General features: G+C 42.3%; 1 protein-coding gene across 3 annotated transcripts in view; it reads left to right on the forward strand.

The window, feature by feature from the left end:
• Positions 1 to 25779, forward strand: part of ADCY4 (adenylate cyclase 4) — a 129081-nt gene that overhangs the window by 39015 nt on the left and 64287 nt on the right. Inside the window, exons 2-5 of one of the 3 annotated variants that reach the window (XM_087947306.1) lie at positions 18306 to 18780; positions 21499 to 21696; positions 24191 to 24352; positions 25141 to 25290. In XM_087947306.1, coding sequence (XP_087803432.1) covers positions 18613 to 18780; positions 21499 to 21696; positions 24191 to 24352; positions 25141 to 25290 — 678 coding nt within the window. In that variant the 5' untranslated portion in view covers positions 18306 to 18612. Of the gene's footprint in view, positions 1 to 18305; positions 18781 to 21498; positions 21697 to 24190; positions 24353 to 25140; positions 25291 to 25779 lie in introns of those variants that run through there. The other 2 variants (XM_087947307.1, XM_087947308.1) reach the window with 2 other exon arrangements.

Below are 25779 nucleotides of genomic sequence, written 5' to 3' on the forward strand. Positions count from 1 at the left end.
ATGTTTGGCAGAATCTCATCTGCCATCATCAGGCTTCTGTACAGAAGCCTGATGATGGCAGATGAGATTCTGTCAACCAGTTGCTAACTTTAAAACATAACTACAATGACATGGGAAAATACCCGAGCAAAGCTGAATACCATATATGTATGTATGTATGTATGTATGTATGTATGTATGTATGTATGTATGTATGTATGGTATTCAGCTTTGTTCGGGTATTTTCCCGCGTCGTATGTAGTTGTGCTGTAAAGTTAACAACGTTTGGCAGAATCTCATCTGCCATCATCAGGCTTCTGGCAGATGAGATTCTTCCAAACGTTGCTACAACTTTAAAAGCATATATATATGTTTTCTTAAGTTTTTGCAGGTACTTACATGTATGGCATTCAGCTTTGTTCGGGTATTTTCCCACGTCATTGTAGTTGTGCTTTTAAAGTTGTAGCAATGTTTCGGCAGAATCTCATCTGCCATCATCAGGCTTCTGTATTGTGTTCGTCTGTGAGTCAGACTTTTACAGTGGTTTCAGATTTAAATTTGGGGCAGCCTATTGCTGTGCCAGAATGGTTTTTTCTTCATCCTGATTGGTTGGGAGTCTTGGTCTGTGTTTATTGGTCTTGGAGTTTGCTGTGTTCTGCTTGATTGGTGTTTCTAATATCTTCTGTCTGTTTTTTGCCTCTTTTTGTATCTTGATTGGCTGGCAACATTGTGTTACTTTATTGGAGGCCTTTAGTGCAGCTTGGCTTCGGGTAAATGGACGGCTATCATTAGTTAGGAAGCTAGGTTTCATCTGGGTGCCTGGTTGGGGTGTGTTTGAGCTGGAGGTATCAGGGGGATCTGTTTGTGCCCAGGTGTTTGCCTGGCTTGTGGTGTGGAGATTTTTTTGTTTGTGAGTGCAGGCTTCCAAATGATTGACAGTCTGGTGGAATCATCTCTTCTATTCATGCTTTCTGGTCTTTTTTCAATCTCTATGGCTTCTCTGATGATTCTGTGGCTGGGGTTTTCTATAGTGGCTAGGGTTTTGGTGCCATTGAAGTTGATGCTATGACCTGTTGCTTCCATGTGTTGGACTAGTGAGGAAGTGTATTCCAGCTTTTTGACTGAATTTTTGTGTTCATCCAGGCGGGTACTTATTCTTTTATTGGTCTGTCCAATGTATGTGGCCGGGCATGATGCACAGGGGACTTCGTATATGCCTTGGTTTTCCAGGTCAATTTTATCTTTGGGGATTCTAAGGATGGCTGCTATTTTTCTGTCTGTTTTGAAGGCAGTCTTGATGTGATGTGTGTGTAGGATCTTACTAATTTTGTCTGTAGTACCTCTTATGTAGGGCAGGACAGCTGTTCCATAGGTCTGTTCATCTTCTGGGTCTCTATTATGTCTCAGTGTGTTTTTGTGGATCAAGCCGGTGATTTTGCTTTTGTGGAAGCTGTTGGCTGTCAGTACTTTAGTCAGGGTGCATAGTTCAGTCTTAATGTGTGTCTTGTCTGCCAGGCGTTTGGTTCTAGTAATTAGTGTTTTAGCCACGGAGTTTATCTGTGCTGGGTGGTGGTGGGATTGGGTGTTGAGGTAGCGGTTAGTGTGTGTTTTCTTCTGGTATACGGTGTGTCTTAGTGTGCCATCTGTTTTTTTGTAGATTAGTACATCTAGGAATGGTAGTTGTTTGTTTGTTTCCGTTTCCATGGTGAACTTGATTTTGGGATGTGTGCTGTTTAGGTGTGTTAGGAAATTGTTTAGGTTTTCTTTTCCATGGGGCCAAATCACAAATGTGTCATCGATGTATCTTAACCATAGTTTGGGTTTGTGGATGGCATTGGCCAGGGCTCTGGATTCGAATTCTTCCATGAACAGGTTTGCAATGACGGGTGACAGTGGTGATTCCATAGGGGCTCCTTCAATTTGTTTGTATCTTTGTCCTTTGTATATGAAAATATATATATATATATATTCGTAAGTTTTCGCGGGTACTTACATGTATGGCATTCGGCTTTGTTCGGGTATTTTCCCACGTCATTGTAGTTGTTCTTTTAAAGTTGTAGCAATGTTTCAGCAGAATCTCATCTGCCATCATCATATATTCATATATATATTCATATATATTCATATATATATATTCGTTTCCTTAAGTTTTCGCGGGTACTTACATGTATGGCATTCGGCTTTGTTCGGGTATTTTCCCACGCCATTGTAGTTGTTCTTTTAAAGTTGTAGCAATGTTTCAGCAGAATCTCATCTGCCATCATCATATATTCATATATATATTCATATATATTCATATATATATATTCGTTTCCTTAAGTTTTCGCGGGTACTTACATGTATGGTATTCGGCTTGGTTCGGGTATTTTCCCACGTCATTGTAGTTGTTCTTTTAAAGTTGTAGCAACGTTTCAGCAGAATCTCATCTCACCACTGTAAAAGTCTGACTCACAGACGGACACAATACAGAAGCCTGATGATGGCAGATGAGATTCTGCTGAAACGTTGCTACAACTTTAAAAGAACAACTACAATGACGTGGGAAAATACCCGAACAAAGCCAAATGCCATACATGTAAGTACCAGCTGAAAACTTAAGAAAATATATATATATATATATATATATATATATATATATATATATATATATATATATATATATATATTATTTATATTTATATTTATATTTATATTTATATTTATATTTATATTTATATTTATATTTATATTTATATTTATATTTATATTTATATTTATATATGTAGGTCTAGGTGTGTTCGGGTCTTTTCCTGTATAAGATTAAGAGTATATTGGCAACATTTCAGCGAGGTCCCATTCGCCATCCCCCGGCAGGTACTTTCTGCTTGCACTGACACGAAGCCTGGTGAGTGGGACCTTTCTACGCTCCTCTCATTTTATCTATGTGACTCTGCATGGTTTGCAACCAATTTTTTTTTAAAGTTAGCTGATGCCTAATTCTCCAAATCCACTTTAGAACTGAAGGAGAGATTTGTGCAGTATCTCTGAACATTGCCAGAATAGAATAGAATAACAGAGTTGGAAGGGACCTTGGAGGTCTTCTAGTCCAACCCCCTGCCTAAGCAGGAAATTCTACTAATGCTTTCCCCCCCATTGCTCAGAAGTCTCAAAGGAGATTTGGAACAAATAAAGGAAGTTTATCTTCCTCTTTCGCTTGGTCTTTTGCAGATTGGCACTTTCAGTTTTAACAACCCAGAAAGATCCTCCGAAGATACCAGGGTGGATGAGTGGGCTGCTGTTTTCTATCGTGATTGAACTGGGAAAGGGAGGGGCAGGAAACACATCACTTCCTCCTTTTTCTCTGGCAGTTTTGCAAGGAGAAGGGGTGGAGTAGGAAATTTGGCTAGCAAACGGTGTGTGTGTGTGTGTGGGGGGGAGATAATAGCTAGGAGGGTTCATTCCTTTATCACAACACCACATGCAGTCCCAAGTCCAGATGCAAAACAGGTTGACTAGATGCAAAAAAACAGGTGGGGCACCCAAATTTGGTTCCATGTTATGCAGAAAAGAATTTTTTTCCCTTCAGGCTCAGTCTGGAGGCAGCTACAACTTATTAGTGTAAGGGTGGACAGCAGTTCTGGTAAGATTGATAGGCTGATTCTCTGGATATTTTGAAAGAGAGTTTCAAGTTTCTTGCCCTCAAGGTTGAAAAGCAAAATAAGAAGGCAAGGAAATGTCTTCCATTTCTAAATTTTATTTGCACATACTGTATAGTTTCTTTTTCCTCAACAAAGGTCAGGAAACATGACTATAAGGGAGATTGAAATTGCAGACTGAGTTCCCTTCATGCCAGAGATTTTATTGCCAGATCTACTTAACCCAAGTCTAACGTTCTTTGTGTGTGTGTGTGTGTGTGTGTGTGTGTGTGCCTTCAAGTTAGTTTTCTGACCCTTGGCAATTGTCTGGACAAGTCCCTGAAGTTTTCTTGGCAAAGTTTTTCAGACATGGTTTACCACTGATTTCTTTCTAGAGTGGAGAGTAAGCAGTGGTGGGATTCAAATTTTTTTACTACTGGTTCTGTGGGTGTGGCTTGGTGAGCATGGTGTGGCTTGGTGGGTGCGGCTTGGTGGGCATGGCAGGGGAAGGATATTGCAAAATCTCTATTCCCTCCACACTCCTGGGGAAAGGTTACTACAAAATCCCCATTCCCTCCCCATCCCACTAACCTGCTTTCAGCTCCATTCTCCTGTGCAGGGTAACAAAAGAAGACCCAGCCGATCAGTTGGGACTCAGGAGGCAGAGAATAGATTGGGGCAGGGCCAGTCAGAGGTGGTATTTGCCGGTTCTCCCAACTACTCAAAATGTCCTGTACTAGTTCTCCAGAACTGGTCAAAATCTGTTGAATACCACCTCTGAGGGACTGGCCCAGGTCTAAAGCACAAAGGACTAGAACTCTGGATCTCCCAGTTTCCAGCCTAATGCCTTAATTGCTACACCAAACTGACTCATTCTTCTTAACCTGTCTAATTTTTCTGCAGCTTTATCTTCCCCTTTCTCGTAGACCTCCTGGCTACTGAACGTGGGTATTGAAAATATGTCTTGGCTATGTGCCTATTTCTAACAACGCTTAATGTTGGAGGGCAGAAATTCTGTATCTTGGATGAACTTGGATGGACAGAACTGAAGGCAAAGCCCTCAAATTCCTCCAGCCCTTTTACAAAGCAAACTCTGGGAGCTGGGCGCAAATCCAGCATCTTCTTGGAAAGCTGAGGAAAGTGCAAAAATCAGAGTGCCATCCAATTGCAGTAAAAAAAAAGAGTTGGTAATGGCTTTGGCACATTGGAGAGCTGTTGTTATTTGTACTGGGAATTAAATTGGGGGACAATTTAAGCAAACTGTGCTGTGAAGAAGGGATGACAAGCCTGAAATGACTTTAGCCATCCAGCTCATTAGAGGCTCTAAATTTTTCAAGAAGTTGCTGTCTCCTTTCGGTCTCATTAGTTGCTTCTTCTTTAATGACTTCTAGCTGCTGACGTTCATGCTACCTTCTCTGGACTGACCCTTTTCTTGCCGATGGATTCTCAGTGGAATAGCAGCCCATAACGATCCAGTTCCTGGTCTGTATTTTGATTTTATTGACGGGAAAGAAGGAAGGCAAGAAAAGAAACTACTGGCTTTCTCATTTCGCCTAAAAGCGAACCAAGGTACAAATAGATCAAGAGGACTAGAATTCTGAAGAGAGGAGTTAGGAATGGAAATTGCATCCCTGGTTCTCTAACTTTGCTGTGAAAATCAGAATTGGAGGTATGGATCTGCTCAGGAGATAAAAGACAAGATGGGAGGAGATAGGCCAAGGTCAGCAGAATAGTAGAGTAGTAGAATAATAGTGTTGGAAAGGACCTTTGAGATCTTCTAGTCCAACCCTCTGTTCAGTCAGGAAACCCTGTACCATTTCAAAAAAATGATTGTCCAATCTATTCCAGTGTTGGAGGACCTGCAACTTCTGGAAGCAATTTGTTCCACTGATTAATTGTTCTAACTGTCTGGAAGTTCGTCCTTAATTCAATGTTGCTTCTCTCCTTGGTTGATTTCCATCCATTGCTTCTTTTTCTGCCTTCAGGTGTTTTGGAAAATAGCTTGACTCCCTCTTCTTTGGGACAGCCCTTTAGATTTTGGAAGACTGCTATCATGTCACCCCTAGTTCTTCTTCTCATCAAATTAGACATACCCAGTTCCAGCAATTCTTCTTCATATGTTTTAGCCTTCAGTCCCCTAATCATATTTGTTGCTCTTCTCTGCACTCTTTCTAAATTCTCAACATCTTTTTTATATCGTGGCGACCAAAACTGGATACAGCATTCCAAGTATGGCCTTACTTATTTACTTATAAATAAGTACTTTATTTATTTATTTTTTATTTTATTTATTTTATTTTACTTTACTTATACTTACTTATAAAGTGATAATAACACTTTTAGCCTCCAGTCTCCTTCTTTGTTAAAGCAGTTTTCATGTTAAAAAATGACATACTGGTTCAAACGTTGTGATTTGTGTCATCAAGGCACTTGAGGGATGATATCACCGCAGGCATTTCATCATTTTGGCATCGCTGCTTCTGGTTGCAGATTCCCTTGGCGACAATCTTGTTTAGAAAAATAAATACCAAACTCTCTTCATGTCTGTGGGCACTTATCTCATCCTCTACAGCCCTAGAAAAAAGAAAACAAATAGAATGGATGAAAATTGCATTGAACAAATAGACTTTAAATTGGAATGATGTTTCCTAAAATTATAGTACTTCCATGATTAAACTTGTTTATTTATTAAATTTATATCTGCCATTCTTTCAGCAGGTCAAGGCGATGTATGTGGTACGGTGTCCATTTCCCCACAGGAACCCTGTGAAGTAGATTTAGCTGAGGGGAAAAATGAGAGAGAGAGAGAGAGAGAGAGAGAGGGAGAGGGAGGGAGAGGGAGAGGGAGAGGGAGAGGGAGAGGGAGAGAGAGAGAGAGAGAGAGAGAGAGAGAGAAACTGTGGCTGACAATGAAATTTGACCGTGGCTAACTGTGAACCAGTACTTGGCTGTCTCTATTTTATAGTTCAAAATTTAACTTGAATCAATTATTCTGTTTCTTGGTCTGTGGAATCATGGAGAACTGGTCTTGATCTTTTTCTGGATGTCTTGCTTCTGAGACATTGCCTCCCTTTCTTCTCAAAGCTCAACATTACAGCTTCTTCAGTTTCACCTTTTCTGATTCTGTTCCTAGACCCTCTTCATTGTCCTTCTTTAGACCTGCTCAGTCTAGTTCCATATCATTCTGACCATATTGTTTGAACCTATGAAAGGAACCCAACATCGCTTTGGGTCTTTTATTCCACTGTTGAACTGCCCCTATGGTCAACTGCACTTCCACTGGTCAACTGCATTCTGCTCTCTACAGAGAAGGGGAAGGAGAAGCAGGAGGATGAGGTATACAAGGAGAAGGTGAAGGAAAAAGAAAGAGACAGTGAATGAGAAGGAGAAGGTATACAAGAAGAAAGAGAAAAAGAAAGAGAAGGAAACAGAGAAGGTGAATGAGGAAAAGAAAAAGAAAAAAAGGAGATGGTTTATGAGGAGAAGAAAAAGGTATATAAGGAGAAAGAGAAAGTGTGCAAGGAGAAGGAGAAAGTATAAGAGGAAAAGGGGAACAAGAAGGAGGAGATAACCCCAAAGTGAAAACAGTTTTCACCAATCACATATTAAAAATGGCATGTTGATGGAAATGTTTTGAAGAAGTTTTAAATTCAAGTCTTTGACAGAAACACATTCATTAGCTGCAGAAGTTCATTGGGTGACTTTACTTACCCATTTTTTTCACTTACTCTCTTTTCATGTGAAGATCCCCAGAGATGAAGTTCGGGAAGAAATATGGCAATTAGCAAAAGATGAATTAAGTCCAAGAAAAGAAAAGAAATTAGAAAGAAATTCAGAGCAATTCTGCCTCTCCAGAAGTTTCTTAACAATCTATTTCAGTAAGTTCCAGTATTTCTTGTGGAGTCTGTTTCCTGAAAGGGCCTATTTTGCTGGCCTGGTACTCCCCTGAATTTACCACACAAGGTTATTGTTCTTGGGAGAAAAATAGAAAAAGAGAGCACTATGGAAGAAGGGAAAAGACACTACTTGAAATCTGGTATGGCTAAGGACAACTTCAGTCTGTCTTGTTCCTGGGTGAGGGACAACATGAAAGCAACAATATGAGAATAGAAAAAAAATGAATGGACTGTCAGGACATGGTTATCGAAAAGGACCTTTATTGGCTTATTTCTGTATATTCCTGTAAAATTCATGCAGAGGCATTTCTAATGTGAAAAACAGCAAAATATTCCTTTGGACCATTTTTTTTGTTGGCTTCTTCTGTCATTTAGTAAGTGTTCTTTCTTGTCCATTTTATAAATTGTCAAAAATACTGTGGAAAGGGAATTTCACGAAGGCAGTAGTGTCACACACACACACACACACACACACACAAACCAGGAAAAGCCCAAGGGGAACATCAGGTCAGCCAGAAAACAAACTTACATAGGAAAAGGAATCAAATAAAAGGTATTAAAAAATCCCTATAGACAAAAGCCTAAGTAATTAAGAAAACTAGACAAATAGGAAAAGGAAACAAAAGATAATTTAGAAAACTCTTACAAACACAGGACATACCAAATAAGCAAAACAAACAGACAAAAGACACAAAATATAAATTACAAAAGGGACAGACAGGAGATTGCCACAGAACAAATATGAAAAACTATCTTAAAGCTAAAAGAAATTACAGAAAACCAATAATACAATCTGGCCACCCCGCGGAGTTTGCCTTCCGCACCCCACGGAGTTTCCCCTCTGACAGAAATAAAGACAAACTCAAACAGGATTTGAAATATTAGGCAAAAATACAAACACTCACACAAAATCAATTTACAAAGGGAGAAAAGGGTATAAAAAACCAGGGACTACCCATAAGAAGCTAGCTAGCCCAGGAACGCAGACTTCTCGCTGTTCTCCGCCTTCCTGAAAAATAAAAAGATCCAGCTTTCAAGCAGTTGTCCATATCCTTGTGCTGGAGCTCTCCCAGCAGGAAAATCAAATCCTCAAAAGAAAGGCAATTTGACACCTTTCAACAATACTTACGAAGTGGAAAGACATGTCTTTTTGGGCAGAGAGGGAAGGAAACTCTTAGCTTTCCCAATCTTAAATATTGTACAGAAAAGACTAAATAGAGTTGGGGAACAGCCTTTGTACTAGTGTGTAGAAGTAAGAACATGTGAAAAAGAGAACATAAGTTAGGAGTTATACGTCCACCATGAGGGGGGGGTCTTAGAAATCAGATTGTGGAGTAGGCCAGATGAGACCTTAATTAGACTTTTCACAAACTTTACTCTTACTTTGCAGGGCTGTGGGAGGTTACAGTCCTGAAGGAATTTGGCTGTGATAAAAACATAATTTAAAATGTGTGCTTAATTAGCAACACAATTACATTTACCAAAGCAATCTTTTAAAGCTTTCTGTTCATCTTACACCCACACATCCTCACTAAGGGTGTTTCTGGGAATAGTAGATACCTTCTTTCCTTCCTTCCTTCCTTCCTTCATTTGTTCCTTCCTTCCTTCCTTCCTTCCTTCCTTCCTTCCTTCCTTCCTTCCTCCCTCCCTCCCTCCCTCCCTCCCTCCCTCATCCCCTTCCTTCCTTCCCTCCCTCCCTCCTCCCTCCCTCTTAATTTAATGATGGGAAAATAATGGGAAATAAAATTGTATATGAATTTTTTTCTCAAAATGATTTCCTTCCTTCCTTCCTTCCTTCCTTCCTTCCTTCCTTCCTTCCTTCCTTCCTTCCTTCCTTCCTTCCTTCCTTCCTTCCTTCCTTCCTTCCCTCCCTCTTTCCTTGGACAAGTAGACACTTGTGCTGAAAGGTTTGTGTTGGAGCCTCTCCCTTTCTCCCACACCAGCTGTGGTTGGAGAGGAAAAGGTTAACATTGGCAGGCACTTTTTCATCTCAGATTCAGAGACTGGGCTGGGCTTTAGGAAAGGCAGAGTTCCTGCAAGGGCAGAAAGAAAGAACCCCATGCTGAGTCAAAGAACGATTCTGGCAGGCAGCAGGTAGGCAGTGAGATGTGAGCTTACCGTGAGATCAGGCGAGGCGCTGAGAAATTAGTTTGGGCTTGGATGAAAGACCTTCGTGGTGGCAAAGAAGGGAAGAGAAAACTTTGCCTGTTTCATTTTGGTGATGAGCGACCAGGGAAACCAACGGAAGGACATACACTATATAAATAAGGCAAGTAGGAGCACAGTAAGACTGATAGCTGTATTTGAGAGTGGGGGAACTGATCCAGGATTTTGTGATAAATATTTACTTACTAGAATGACAAAGACTGAGTTTATCTGACTTTGTCTTGACTTAGCAAAGAACTTTGATCTTTAAGGGATTGAGAGGGACAAAGGAATGTTACAGTATTTTACATGTGGTCAGTCCAGCTAAATGTGGGGACATTTGAATTCAGGTCCACATTCAGATATAAAAGTCCCTAGACAATCAACCACACTGGGCTGTAAGAAGTCTTTAAAAGTTGGCTGCATGGGAACTTCTCAGAAGAAGGTAGGACTATAAATTCTCAACTCCATGATTCAAGAGGTGGGGAAGGAAGAAACACATAAAATTCCTACTTTGGGGTGTATTTATTTATTTCACCTATCCATCAGTTATTTCCTTGATATTGTTTTGTCTTTTTGCTTCTGGACTCTCTCTGCTTTCCTGATTTCCCTGTCCATCTTCTCCGTAGGTCTCTGGCCATCTTTTCTGTAGGATTTTCTCCCTTCTTTGGTTGTCTCCCAAGAATTTCTGCATCTGGTTTAAAGTCAACTTTCTGTCCATTTCAGTGTGAGCAGACTTTCCTCCAGAGATCAGGTTGGCAGGAAAACAAGACAATCTCTTTGTCATCTTCTCCATTCATGCAGTTTCAGAGATCAATTCACTAAGAAATATTTTTACACACTTAATCAATTCTAAAAATGAAAGAAGTTCTGTCAGAAGTACTCAGTGAGGTTTTCTTAATCTTGTGGTATTTTAGTGTAGTTTCTAAAATGGGAAGAAGGGGCTGTAGGATATTTAGCCTATTTCATTCATTGATACCAGAAAAACAGAAGTGGAGACTTACTAGAAAGCTGGCTAGATTTGCCTGCCTGCTAGGTCATTTGGGTTTAATCACTCCTAAAGAAAAAGACAAACATTTCTAAAACTGTTTTACTGATGTAGGTCTGAAGGTGTAGCTCACAAAGCTTATGCTTTTAAATAAATCTGCTAGTTGGAAAAGGCCTACCAATGCTCCTGATATTTATCCACCATAGACTAACACAACTGTGTCACAATGTTCAAGGTGTCTCCCCACCCCAAATATATTCTTAAGAATTAAGACCAAATCCCAGAAAAATATCTTAAGACCTGGGATGGAGAGAGAGAGAGAGAGAGAGAGACAGAGAGACAGAGAGAGACAGAGAGACAGAGAGGGAAATAATGAGAGAGAGAATGACAGAATGAGAGAGAAAGAATAAGAGAGAGAGAGAATTAGAGAGAAACAGAATGAGAGAAAGAATGAGAGACAGTGTTATGTCTGGGAACGTGGGTGCAAGAACGGAGACGAGGCATCGAAATAGTGACTCCAACTCTTTATTAGTGACTTCAGAACAGAGCGAAAAGACTCGGGCAGCAGCAGCTCCTTTTATAGAGCTGGCTGCTGTCACAACACCCAATGGTTTGAGTTTGCCGCGCTGGGAGCGTCCAATCAGCGGCGACCGCTGTCAGCCAATCAGATCAGCAAAAACGACTAATCACGATCCGCTATCAGCGGGCTAATCAGAAGTGCAGGTTTACAAACCTGTCGTGGAAAGAAAACTATTAGAATTGCAAGCCAATGAGCTTGCTTAGTTCGAACACCCCTCCCCCTAGGTTCCGTCTCAAGGGTGGGGTGATGTATTCTCGCAGGTAGGCAGGTCGTCACCTGTCTACCTGATCTGCGCTTTGCTCTACCAGTCTTTGCCCGGACTCTGGTTCCGGTGGGCTGTTCGTTGAACTCAGTGGCAATGAGGATCTGGCTTCTCCGCTGGGTGACTCGGGGTTGTCATCTCTACTCCCGTCAAGGCTGTCATCCGGATTCTGTGGGTTTGCCGACGCCACAGTGCTGCTTCATGGAGAGACGACCATCTGCCCCGGCTCATCTTCGGAAGGTGAATATCCTAGGTTTGGTTGCGCTGATTGCTGGGTTTCGAGTACTGGGTCGGACACTAGTTCTTTTCCGGCCCCCTCGATTTCCCTTCCCCCCCAGGTTTGAAGTTCAGGGCTTGTGACGGGGTTAGGTGCCAGTCTGGAGCGTAGTAGGTCGATATGGTGCTTCCACAGTTTCCCATCAGCAGTTTGTAAACGGTAGGAATGGGGCCCCGTAAGTTGAGTTATGGTAGCGGGGACCCACAATGGGTCACCGGAAAAGTTTTTAGCAAAAACTGGGTCGCCTACCTTGAACGTGCGATACTTGCTGCTGGAATCCAGGGGCTTTTCCGGCGTATAGGCAGGGTGTAGGCGGTCAAGGTGTGATCGAAGTTTCCTGCCCATCTGGAGTTCGGCTGGGGTTTTGTTCGTGGTGCTGTTTGGGGTAATATGTTGGAGGAGAAGCATCCTGGTCACCTTGTCGTGGATGTTCCCTTGCTCCATCTTGTGTAATGTTTTCTTTGTGAATTGGACCATTCGTTCAGCCGTGCCATTGGCCGCAGGGTGAGCCGGTGATGTTAAAGCATGGCGTATCCCCCGGTCTGCTAGGTACTGTTCAAATGCCAAGGCAGTGAATTGGGGGCCATTGTCTGAGACCAAGCCATCTAGAAAGCCGTGTGTAGCAAATACTCTGTTCATCTTTTTAATGACTGCCTCTGTGTTGGTGCTCTTCATTTTGTGGACCTCAAGCCAGTTAGAATAGGCATCCACAGTTATGAGAAATGTATGTCCCTTGGTGGGTCCCGCAAAATCGATGTGGATACGTGACCAGGGACCCCGGGGTGCTTCCCATTCTGTTGGTGGTGCTTTTGGTGGAGCGGAGCGAGTTTCCTGGCACTTGTTGCAGGTTGCCAGCCAGGTTTCTATTTGTTTATCTATACCTGGCCACCAAGCGTAGCTCCGTGCCAGTGCCTTCATTCGCACGATGCCCGGATGTCCATCATGCAATAGTTTTAGGACCTTATGTTGTAGTCTCTCTGGGATGATAACTCTGTCTCCCCATAGGACACATCCTTTTTGGGAGAACAGTTCTGTCTGCCTGTGTTTGAAAGGCTTAAAGGTGTCGTTGGGTTGGTTGTCAGGCCAACCTCTTTCCACCCAGCTGAGGACTCGTGACAAACAAGGGTCCTTCCTTGTTTCTGAGGCGATGTCTTGTGCAGTCAGTGGTGGTGAAGGAAGTGTCTCGATTTGTAGTGTAGATAAGGTTGGAGCTGGGTCATCTAGGACTTCTGGTAATGGAGAGCGGCTCAAAGCGTCTGCGTGGGGAATGGCTTTTCCCGGTCGGTGTAGCAGTTGGTAATCGTATGCGGCTAGAAACTCTGACCAGCGTGTCATTCTTGGCTATAAGATGTGGGGAGTCGGTTTATTTCCCACCAAAATGCCAAGTAATGGTTTGTGGTCAGTGATTATAGAAAAGGATCTTCCATATACATATTCATGGAATCGTTTGATTGCAGACACAATAGCGAGAGCCTCTTTATCAAGTTGGCTATAGTTTCTCTCAGTTTTAGATAAAGTTCTTGAAAAAAATGCAATAGGTGCCTCAGTACCGTTTGGCAGGACATGGCTCAGGATGGCTCCTACTCCAAACGTTGAGGCGTCACAGGTGACAGTTAAGGGTAAAGTCTCATTATATTGTATCAATACAGCATCTGATGTTAAAAGGTCTTTTACTTGCTGAAAGGCTCGCTCTTCTCGATGTCCCCAGACCCAGGAAGCCTTCTTGTCGAGGAGCCTATGCAGGGGTTCAGCAACAGTCGCCTTCTGGGGTAGGAAGATGTTATAAAAGTTGATGAGTCCCAGGAAGGCTTGGAGATCTGTTTTGTTTTTAGGTCTCGGGGCGTTTTTTATTGCAGCCAATTTTTTTCAGTAGGGTGAATTCCTTGTTTGTCAAGAAGGTACCCAAGGAATTCAACCCTCTCAGTACACAGTTGACACTTGTCCTTCTTGACCTTCAGGCCAGCGTCTTTGAATTTTTGGAGGACCAATCGTAGTCGTTTTTCTAGTAGGCTTCTAGTGGGGCGGCTATTAAGACATCATCGAAGTATGGTACGACCCTTTTATGCCTTGTAGCAATCTTTCCATCAGACTTTGGAAGATGCCCGTGCTACACTCCACTCTGAATTGGAGTCTATTACACTTGAATGCACCTCTGTGCGTGACTATAGTTTGGGCTTCTGCAGTCTCTGCATCTACGGGCAACTGCTGGTATGCCTGGGCTAAGTCCAATTTTGCAAATATTTTTCTGCCCCCAAGGGAGTGAAGAAGGTGTTGGACCACAGGCACGGGGTAAGCGCTCTGCTGAAGCGCGTGATTTAGGGTGGCCTTGTAATCCCCACAAATTCTCAAAGATCCGTCAGGCTTTATGAGGGTTACAATTGGGGTCTCCCATCGGGCGTGGTCAATCGGTTCCAACACGCCCTGGGCCATTAATTTGTCCAATTGTTCATCAATCTTTGGTTTAAGTGCAAAGGGCACTCGACAAGGCTTAAGGCGAATGGGCACAATATTGGGGCTGAGATTAAACGATATGGGGGACCCCTTGTACTTGCCTAGCTTCTCGGTAAAAACGTCCTGGAATTCCTGGACGAGGGCAGCTTCCCAGTCATCGTTTTCAGTCTGATTGATGCCAGCTAGTTCAATTCCTAGCGGCGCGAACCACTGCAAGCCTAACAAGCTGGGCCGATCTATCGACGACGGTGAGTGGTAGGGTTGCGGTGTGGTCTTTGAAAGAGACTTGGACGTTGCTGGAACCGGCAACTGGAATTCTGGTAGTCTTTTAATATAACTTTCTGAGTGCTGAGGTCCTGGCGACGGATGTCAGGGATCAGCTGTCTGAGGGTTTTCCAGGAGACCATTGATAGGGACAACCCGGAGTCGACTTCCATAACGCATGGTCGATTCTCTATGGTGACCTTCACTTGGATTTTCCTTGCATCAAGGGATAAAGCATGGCCGATGGTGATGGTTTGGTCCTGGCGACGGATGTCAGGGATCAGCTGTCTGAGGGTTTTCCAGGAGACCATTGATAGGGACAACCCGGAGTCGACTTCCATAACGCATGGTCGATTCTCTATGGTGACCTTCACTTGGATTTTCCTTGCATCAAGGGATAAAGCATGGCCGATGGTGATGGTTTGGTGCGCCTCTTCTCGTCTAGTAGAAGTGGCTGGTGTTCGGTTTCTGTAGTAATGGTGCCATGGGTTGCTTGGGTGGTCCCGATTCACTGGTGGGGTGCCTGATGTCTGCCGGAAATTATTTTCTCTTCGGTTTGGGCTGGACCCTCGCTTGCTTCTGCAGGCCTTTGCAATGTGGCCCCTCTTTCCACAGGAATGGCAGAGGGCGTCTAGGAATTTGCAGTCTGATCGCGGGTGATTTCCCCCGCATCCGGCACATTGATACGAGGGCTTACGATTCCGCTGGTCTCGCTGATCGCGTTCTGACCTGAGTCTGTTGACCTCCTCTTCCTCACTTTCTGATGAGGATTCGAGGTCTTCATGATGGGTGGTCGTTGTGTGCCTCTCGGAAAGGGGCGTAGTGTCACTGGCGAGTTGGCGGTGCGGTGCGTTCACTCGGCGCATTCGAGCTGCTGACTTCCTGGTTGCTTCTGCTGCAGTAGCATCGGCGATGACATCTGCGAGGCCAATGTCCCCCTTCACCATAATCTTGCTCTGGGTCGTGGGGTCTTTTAGACCCAGGACAATTCGATCTCTCATGGCTTCTTCGAGATTTGCGAAGTCACAGAGTCCTCCCAGGTTTCTGAGGTCCGTGATGAAGTCTCCAACACTTTCGCTTTCCTGTTGGTCCCTCTGGTAAAACTCGTGTCTCCTGATGAGTGTTGGCACCGCTGGAGCATAATGGGCCCGGAGGATTGGGGCGAGGTTGTCCCAGTCCATTGTCTTGACTTCCACTGGTTTTGCAAGTGCCTTTGCCATTTTAAAAACGGCGGGACCGCAATGGGTCAGGAATACAGCTCGTTTCTTGCCAGGCTTAGCATCCTTTAGATTGTTGGTCTCCAGGAACATCTGGAACCTATCCATATACGAGTCCCAGTCTTCGTTAGCCGGATCAAATGGAGCGGGTGGTATAGCGCTGCTAGTCATTCTGCCGCTTATTGGTGCGCTCTCAGCCATGTGCTCTGTTAGCGTTCGGTGATCAATCAGCTCTATCGTCTCCGCATCCCATCCTCGTCGCCAGTGTTATGTCTGGGAACGTGGGCGCAAGAACGGAGACGAGGCATCGAAATAGTGACTCCAACTCTTTATTAGTGACTTCAGAACAGAGCGAAAAGACTCGGGCAGCAGCAGCTCCTTTTATAGAGCTGGCTGCTGTCACAACACCCAATGGTTTGAGTTTGCCGCGCTGGGAGCGTCCAATCAGCGGCAACCCACTGTCAGCCAATCAGATCAGCCAAAAACGACCAATCACGATCCGCTATCAGCGGGCCAATCAGAAGTGCAGGTTTACAAACCTGTCGTGGAAAGAAAACTATTAGAATTGCAAGCCAACGAGCTTGCTTAGTTCGGAACAGACAGAGAGATAGAGTGAATGAGAGAGATAAAATGAGAGAGAGAGAGAGGAAATAAGAGAGAGAATGAGAAAAAGAATGAGAATGACAGAGAGAGAGAGAGAATGTCAGACAGAGAGAGAGAGAGAGACAGAGAGATAAAAATGAGAGAGGGGGGAATAAGAGAGCAAGAGAGAGACGGAACAAGAGAGAAACAGAATGAGAGAAAGAATGAGAAACAGAGAGACAGACTGAATGAACTAGATAAAATGAGAGAGAGAATGAGAGAGAGAGAGAATTACAGAGAATGACAGAGAGAATGGCCAAGAGAGAATGAGAGAGAGAAAAAAATGAGAGAGAGAATGAGAAAAAGAATGAGAGAGAGAATGAAAGAATGAAAGAGAGAGAATGTCAAAGAATGACACAGAGAGAGGGAGAGACAGAGAGATAAAGAATGAGAGACAGAGAGAGGGAGAGGGAATAAGAGAGAGAGAGAGAGAGAATAAGAGAGAAACAGAATGAGAGAAAGAATGAGAGACAGAGAGACAGACTGAATGAGAGAGCGAATGAGAGAGAGAGAATTACAGAGAATGACAGAGAGAATGGCCAAGAAAGAATGAGAGAGAGAGAAAAAAAATGAGAGAGAGAATGAGAAAAAGAATGAGAGAATGACAGAATGAGAGAGAGAGAGAGAACGTCAAAGAATGACACAGAGAGAGGGAGACAGAGAGAAAGTGACAGATATGGAGATAAAGAATGAGACACAGAGAGACACACAGAGAGAACGAGAGACAGAGAATGGCAGAGAGAGAATGAGAGAGAAAGAATAAGAGACAGAATGAAAGAGAATGACAGAATAAGAGAGACAGAATGAGAGAGAAAGTTATTGGATGCATCTGATACATCTCCCATGAAACATCATTTGGTGATGTTTAGGTGTGCTATGACTCGGGCTGTTGTGGTTTGTTCAATAAACCACACTTAAGCAATATGTAAATCCAGCCTAAACTTCCTCGTATTACATTCAGCTGTGTGAAGCTTGATCTTGAATTGGCAGAAAGGCTTTGGGGTGGTAGCAATGTAAGCCATAAAGGTAAAAATAAAACAAAACTTCAGAAGTACAGATTGTGCTGCTTAAAATAGCAAAAATATGCTAAATGCCTACAATGCAAATACTTTGGGCAACTTAATGAATGAATGCCTATTGTGAGGTATAAACTGTAAGATTCATTCAAGTTCTAGGAAATAAATCCCAAGTGTTTAGATCAACTTTTAGGCAAGGAAAGAACTTCTTTTTTAAATAGATAACTTTTTAATTAAAGATTTTTTAAAAAAAATTAACAAAAGAAAAATAAAAGAAAGAAGTTAAAGAGAAAGGCAAAAATGCAAAAAGGTGGGGAAAGAAAAATAGAAAAGAAAAAAAATAGAACAAAAGAGTTATAAAGATCTGATCTTCTTTATAGCAGTCCTCGACTCACAACAGTTCATTTAGTGACCATTCAAAGTTACAACAAAAACACTGAAAAAAGTGACTTATGACCATTTTCACACTTACAACCATTGCAGCTTGTGATCAAAATTCAGATACTTGGCAATTGACTCATATTTATCTGGGATCATGTGATCAACTTTTATGACCTTCTGACAAACAAACTCAATGGGGAAACCATTTAACAATTGTGTTACTAACTTAACAACTGCAGAAATTCATTTTAGAACTGTGGCAAGAAAGCTTGTAAAATGGAGCAAAACTCACTTAACAAATATCTCATTTAAGCAACAGAAATTTGGGACTCACTTATGGCCATACAGTAAGTCGAGGACGACCTGTTTAAAATTACCTCTTACTCTATGGTGACAGCGTAACTTTCTTCTTTCTACAATCAAGCCGGTCTAATCATCAGAACCATAAATCATTTTTGTTTTTCTATCAAGCAAAAGTCTATAAGGGGTTAGGTAAAAGAGAGAGCTTCAAAGACAGCCTAAATTAATCTTTAATCACAGTCTCTCCTTCTGATGTTTTCTTATCTACTTCTTTCTGTTTTATGTTTTTCCAGCACTGAAGCTACTAGCGTGTTTCCTTGCATGGAGTTTTGCTGAAACTGCTGCGGAAACTACTGGGTGCGTTGACAGCCTACTTATCCTTTGGTTGAACACCTCCCCAGTTCTGCTCAGTTGTGACTTTTCTCCTTCCTTGAAGAGTTTCTATTTCCCAGTTACCAGACACCATGGCTTGGAACGGATGTAGAAATTGTTCATAGCTGATGGGTCAAGAAGAGGATTCTTGTTCACCATGTTGACTCCTGCGCTTGAGGAGTAAGTGAGTTCTTCTCCACTGTGGATCTTCATAGAAGCTGTTGAGCCATGCCCTGCCAGCGTCGCCTACGGGCAACCAGTGACACACCCCGAGAAGACCTCTTCTATCAAACCTATTATTGCTTGAGCCAACAGTACCCTCTGATTCTTCTTCTCTTGGTTATCGTGCTGAGCATCTGTGTGGCTCTCATTGCTACTACCTTTACCAGTGGTAGGGTAAGTTCTCAATTATGAAGAGAGCAGAGGAGGGTTTGGTTCAGTGGTGGTATGCGACCGGTTCGGTCCAATTCTGCCAAGCTGGTAGCAGCAATCAGCAGCAGAGATCAAACCAGTTCTCTCCGCCACCTGTCTGCCTGGGCTCCCATACTCACTTTTATCTTTTGCTTTTGAAGTGCAGCTGCTTTGCGCGGCACAGAAGAGTGTCGCACAGCAGCTGCTGAAGTGACTGAGAGAGTACAGGCTTGCAGGAGGTGAGTTGGAATGCCTCTGTGTCTGCGCAAAGTGCATGTTTGGTGCATGCGTGCAGGCAAAGTGTGTGCACGCACACAAAGCGTGCCCACCAAGCCGTGCCCACCGAAATGGTGGTAAAAGTTTTTTAATCCCACTACTGGTCTGATTGTCTTTGGAAAGAGGGGCTGTAAGATTTTAGGAGCAGAACAAACCAAGACCTTTCTGGAGGTGCAATCATGTAGACAGTCTACATTTCCCTTTGATCCCTGGGAATCTCCACTGAAATGAGCAGGAAGCAAGTGATGGCAAAAAATAAATAAATGTTTCCTTGCCTAGGAAATGGCTGCAAGTTTTTCCAGGCAATTGTTTTCTGGAAAATAAATGAATAGTGAATGACTAAATAGGTCCAAGTCCGTTTTCCCAGCTTCCCCACCTTCTTTGCCTAGCCAAGAGATAAAAATGGGAGAAAAGAATAGAGATCAATGATTGGGATGACCATGAAAAAACTCCCCATCCAGGAAAATGCAAATATTGGGGGTTTAAAAAAAAACTGCAGAATTTCATCTCAGTATGATAGAATTGCAGAATTAGTGAGAACATAAAGATTATCTAATTGAGGTTTGTCTGCAAAATTTAGAAAAATCATCAGTGAAATCATCAACGAAAGATGGTTGTCCACCTTCTGAAAAACCTTTGGACCTTCCTGATTAAATTCATTATATTATCTTTAATTTATTTTAAATTTAATCAAATGAATTTATTTGTCCTAAAACCATCTATTTTGGGAACATCTACACCGTCTGGCACTTCTTTTGGAGAGATTTGGCCTTCAGCTTTTATAAAAGCTTGCTGTTTTGGTTCACCAGCAGCAGGTGCAGATGGCAGAGGTTTCTGACAGCAAGGGCGAAAGGGAACCAGTCAGGGAGCCTGGCAAGGACTTGGACGAGGGTCCTGCATCTGATGCAGGGATGGAGCCAGGACTATCAGAGAGTGGGGTGCTGCCTTTGGAGGTTTCACTTCTGGTAGCAGTGAAGCAGAGGACCCTGGGGAGCCTGTGCCCCGTGCACATGTGCACGGGGCTGCTCGAAGGAGATAGCAGCTGAAGCAGCAAGGGCAACTTGGGAGTAAGGCTGGAAGGTGATTGCCCCTCCCATAAGGGATAAAAACCAGCCCTTGGGGATGTGCTCTTTGCAGGAAGCAAAGATGTTCTTTAGATTCTGAGTCCTCGTTGAAGCCCTGTGAACTCCGGTTTGTTTTTGAAACTTCTGTTTGGTTGATATTTATCAGTAATTAGATTTCTGTTCTTGGCAGCCTTTTAAACCTTGAAAGGGCTTGCTTTTATCTTGAACAATTAGATTTAAATGACTCTTGGCTGGGAGTGCACAGAATTCCCAGCGCCGCATTAAAAAAGGTTTGCTTTTATACACAGTTTGTGTTTGTTTAATTTGAACAAGGCTTGGGTTAGAACACTTGCTGAGGTAAGCCTTCTGATGATTGATGGTTCTGACTGGAGTCCTAAATAAAGGTTGTCAGTTATTGGTAGCTGGGATGCCACCTGGACATTTAAAGAGCCACATTCCAAACTTCATTGCTCTGTGAGATATCGTTTTGAGCCAAAATTGATGTTTCTAAGCGAGAAATTTGTTAAGTGAGTTTTGCCCCATTTTACGATTTTTCTTGCCATGTTTATTAAGTGGATCACAGAAGTTCTTAAATTAGTAACAGGGTTGTTAGGTGAATCCTGCTTCCCCATTGATTCTGCTTGTCAGAAGGTCACAAAAAGTGATCTCATAACCCCAAGATACTGCAATTGTCATAAGTATGAACCAGTTGCCAAGCATCCAAAAATGAGCATGTCACTTTTTGTCCAGTGCCGTTGTAACTTTGAACAGTCACTAAACAAACTTTTGTAAGTCGAGGACTACCTGAAGATATCAGCTTCTGAACTTCTGTTTAGAAGCTATAGTTTACTTTATTGTCATTGCACCAGTGAAATTAAATCCATATTCAGTGTACATTATACATAAAAAAACAAAAGCACACATCCTTCACATTCTATACAATTAAATTGAAAACCCCTGATATTGCATTAATATTGCACTATCCAGTAGAATTCAAAAGAGCTACTGCCCTGGGATAGAAGCTGTTTTTCAGCCTATTTATGCTTGTTTCTATTATTCTGTACCATCTGCCAGATGGTAATAGTTAAAAAAAAAAAGGATTCCCAGGATAAGATGGATCTTTGAGAATGTTTGAACTTTCTTAAGGCAGCAGGAGCTATAAAGCTCTTCCAAAGAGGGGAGAGGGCAACCAATGTTCCTCTGGGCAATGATCTTAACCCTCTGGAGCACTGTCCTATCTGCTACTGTGCAATTGGCAAACCATATGCTTTATCAACCATATGCTTCTCACTGAGCATAGGTTCTACTTTCCAGTGGCCTTGCAACCAGATTAACCGAGGGCCTTTTTTTCTCTCTTCTCCAGGATTTCTCCTCCAACTTGGCTTTCCTGATTACGTTATTCATTGCTCTGCTTCTCTTCAGCCTCATCTTGGTCTTTGTGTGCATGGAAAACATCTTCCAGAGATGTACCCGCCTCTTCTCGGCTGCCATTTGGACTTGTCTGATCACAATTGGTTATGTATTCATCTTTGTTGATGGAGTGGTTTGCGCTTGGGACCAGGTGAGGCACCAAGGTTGAATCAGTGGTGGGATTCAATTTTTTTTTACTACCGGTTCTGTGGGTATGGCTTGGTGGGCATGGCGTGACTTGGTGGACGTGGCTTGGTGGGCATGGCAGGGGAAGGATACTGCAAAATCTCCATTCCCTCCCCATCCATTAACCTGCTTTCCAGCTCCGTTCTCCTGTGCAGAGCAACAAAAGAAGACCCAGCCAATCAGCTGGGACTCGAGAGGCAGAGAATAGATGGGGGCAGGGCCAGTCAGAGGTGGTATTTGCCAGTTCTCCGAACTACTCAGAACCTCCTGAATGCCACCTCTGGGTTGAATAATCCGCTGGCATGAATATAAAAAATGGGGAATGAGGATTTACAGAAGAAAAGCTTTTCACAAACTTTTTTTAGCATCAAAATATCAAAATATACCCGACGATCCCAGGCAAAGGTGTCTGTGAAATTTGTGTCATGATATAAATTATCATGATATAAGATCTCTACTACAGTTCACTTAGTGATCATTCAAAGCTCTAAAAAAAGTAACTGATGAACATTGCATCATTCCCATCATCACATGATTTACATTTGGATGCTTGACAATTGACTCACATTTATGACAGTTGCAGTGTCCCAAGGCCACGCGATCCCCTTTTGCGACCTTCTGACAAGCAAAGTCAATGGGGAAGCCAGATTCACTTAACAACCGTGTTACTAACTTAACAACTGCAGCAATTCACTTAACAAATTTGGCAAGAAAAGTTGTAAAATGGGACAGAACTTACTTAACAAATTTTTCACTTAGCAACATAAATTTTGGGGTCAATCATGGTCATAAGTTGACAACTACCTGTCAAAAAATATAGGGGATATCATGCTTTTTTGTCCCTGGTGCCATGCCCACCTTGCTTCAATGTGTAGAGCTGACAACTCTGGTTGTCTTGCAAGGACCTGGCAGAGCTTTGCAAGAATACAGGCAGTCCTCGACTTATAACCATAACTGAACCCAAAATTTCTGTTGCTAAGTAAGACATTCGTTAAGTGAGCTAAGTGAGTTAAGAATAGCTCCTGGATTTTTTCCTACCTGCACTGCCATCTTCCTATCAATTAAAAACCTTTCTTACCACAGTTGTTAAGTGAATCACTACAGTTGTTAAGTTAGTAATATGTTTGTTAAGTGAATCTAGCTTCCCCAGTGGCTTTGCTTGTCAGAAGGTCGCAAAAGGGGATGATCCCATGACCCCAGGATACTGCAACCACCATAAATATGAATCAATTGCCAAGCATCTGAATTTTGATCACATGACCATGGGGATGCTGCAATGGTCATGTGAAAAATGCATGGAAAATGGTCATAAATCACTGTAACTTTGAACAGTCACTAAATGAACTGTTGAGAACTACCTGTACATAAATTTTACACCTCTTCCAAAATTTGAATTTTTCTGTGAATAGAATCTGTATTTTGATTTGCTGGGATAATTTAAGCAGAGCAGATCCTCAATCCAAAAATGTCAACAAGGTTATCGTTTTCTACTGCATCATTTGTTAATTATGAATATATCACTTTAAATGACTGAATTTCACTATTTATGGCTCCGTCTATTATGGATAATTATTTTATTTGCTGATTTATACTGCGTAGGCTAGGTTTCTTGAGATTTTTCCTAGTTTTAGAGCTTAATAGTGAAGTTTGATATATTCATTTAAAGTGATATATTCAATCATTCATAATTAACAAACGGTATAATGAAAAACTATAATCTCGTTGACATTTTGGATTCCCTGCTGATTCCTTAGTACTTTATGCTTTTATTCTTTTGATCTCTTTTCTATTTGTGTTGTGTTTTCTTGAGAAAAAGTTTAATGAAATAAATTAAAGGGCTGGCTCAAATTCACCCACACACAAACACACAAACTGCCAGATGTTGGTGCTGCTTTATTTTGGATTTGCTACTCAAGAATGAAACTACAATTCTATTTGTTTTGGATTTGCTGCTCTAGAATGAAACTACAACTCTATTTGTTTTGATGAATAGAATGATTTATGTGTAAAAAAGGCAAAGTGCCTCTGTTAATAGTTCTACTCAACATCTCTTCCTGATTTCAAGTTTTCATTAATTTTTAGAATGGAGAGCTTTTCATGCACAGAGATGGAGGTTTATAGAGCTTTCCTTTCCTTTCCTTTCCTTCCCTTTCCTTTCCTTTCCTTTCCTTTCCTTTCCTTTCCTTTCCTTTCCTTTCCTTTCTTTTCCTCTCCTCTCCTCTCCGATGAGAAGGGAAACACTGAGATTTTCAGAAGGGAGGGAGAGAGATGAAGAAATTGGTGTTGTCCAGGGAAGAATCAGTTAAATATAATTCATATATTGGGAACTGGAAGTTCTCTATTGTGTCCCAAGCTGGAATCTTTGTGGAAAGACTTCAATTTGCATTTATTCTACCCATATGCTTTCCTTCTATGACTCCTTATGGAAAGTTTACTGCCATGACACGTTTTTCTCCAAGGTCTCCTTCTTCCTCTTCATAATCTTCATTGTCTACACCATGTTGCCTGTTGGCATGAAAGACGCAGTAGTTGCTGGTATCGTAGCTTCTCTCTCACACATCATAGTTCTGAGTATCTACCTCTCAATGGGCAACAGTTCACATTCACAACTGGCTGTGCAGGTAAGCCTACCCAGCCCATCTGGACAAATGGGTAATCTATGTCATAACTTTTCAGATTTTTCCCAATTTATCCCAGTATTGTCTGTTTCCTTCATTTGGATTACTAGTGTTCTGTCCAGGAGATATCATCTCCTGATCCTGTGGCCTTATTGTCAGCTCTGACTTACCAAGGATAAACCCCATGTTGACTTTTGTGCTTCAATTGAATGGAAACTTAGAAAAATCTAACTGAAAAGAAGCACACATTGAGGCTCACATTATTAGGAAGCTGGTTGACAATTTGCAAGCCTCTGTTTGAAGCCCAGGTGCTCATGTGTGATGGGGGAGAGAGTCTGTCATTCACTCCAGCTGCTGCTGACCTAGCAGTTCAGAATGATGTGAAATAGATAAATAGGTACCACAGAAGCACTTCAACGCTTCTGATCTGGTAGTATAGTATCTAACTGAAGTTTGCTCTAACTTTTGGTACAATGATATCACAATGCAGAAACATCCTAATCTCCCACAACTCCCTTTCCAAGATTGTAATAATCCAATCCTGGAGCCCCACTGGAGATGAATAACCCTAAATTGTTCCAAGCCATTGATTCTATTTGGCAAATCACTGCTTCATCAATATGTTTCTTATGACATTTATCCAAGTGGGTCTCTCAGCAATTAAAGCCCATCCAATACAACTTGCTGCTTGGAACAGCAGAGAAGCAGAATAGTTCCTGGATTTTTTTCCCTACCTGCACTGCCATCTTCCCATCAGTCACAATTCACTTTGTCTTTATGTCTGCTTCCAGCAATTGGCCAATCTGGTCATCTTTGTCTGTGGCAACTTGGTGGGTGCCTATCACAAGCATTTGATGGAGGTGGCTCTGGGTGAGACATTCCATGAGACCTTCAACCTCATCCAATCTCGAGTTAAGCTGGAATCAGAGAAGCGACACCAGGTGAGTGTGGAAGGCATTATGGAAAAAGACACACAGGGAGAGATGTTTACCTAGTTGTAGTTACTCTTGGCCACCCAATGAGAAAGAAGGACTCACTGGAGAAAATGCTGGGAAAGATTGAGGGCAATAGAAGAAGGGGATGACAGATAATGAGGTGGCTGAATGGAGCTTAAACGGGCTCCAGAAGATGGTAGAGGACAGGAAGGCCTGGAGGAACATTGTCCATGGGGTTGTGATGGGTCGGACATGACTTCGCAACTAACAACAACAACAGTTACTCTTGTTGGATCTTGAAAAAGCTAAGCAGGTTAGATAGAACTTTTCTCCATCTGAAGAAAGGCTCTGTCAAACAGTGATTGAGAGATGAATATCTGAATGAATTGTAGCATGAAAATAACTCAGCAGTGAGTGGATTCTTGCTATTGCCACCTGAAATAAGTTCTACATTTGTGAGAAGGTTCCACAACTCATTCCATTGATGCTTTTCCC

This window comes from Notechis scutatus, chromosome Z (assembly GCF_049901735.1).
Source record: "Notechis scutatus isolate UNSWTSFEM ecotype Mainland chromosome Z, rNotScu1.2, whole genome shotgun sequence".
Lineage (NCBI taxonomy): Eukaryota > Metazoa > Chordata > Lepidosauria > Squamata > Elapidae > Notechis > Notechis scutatus.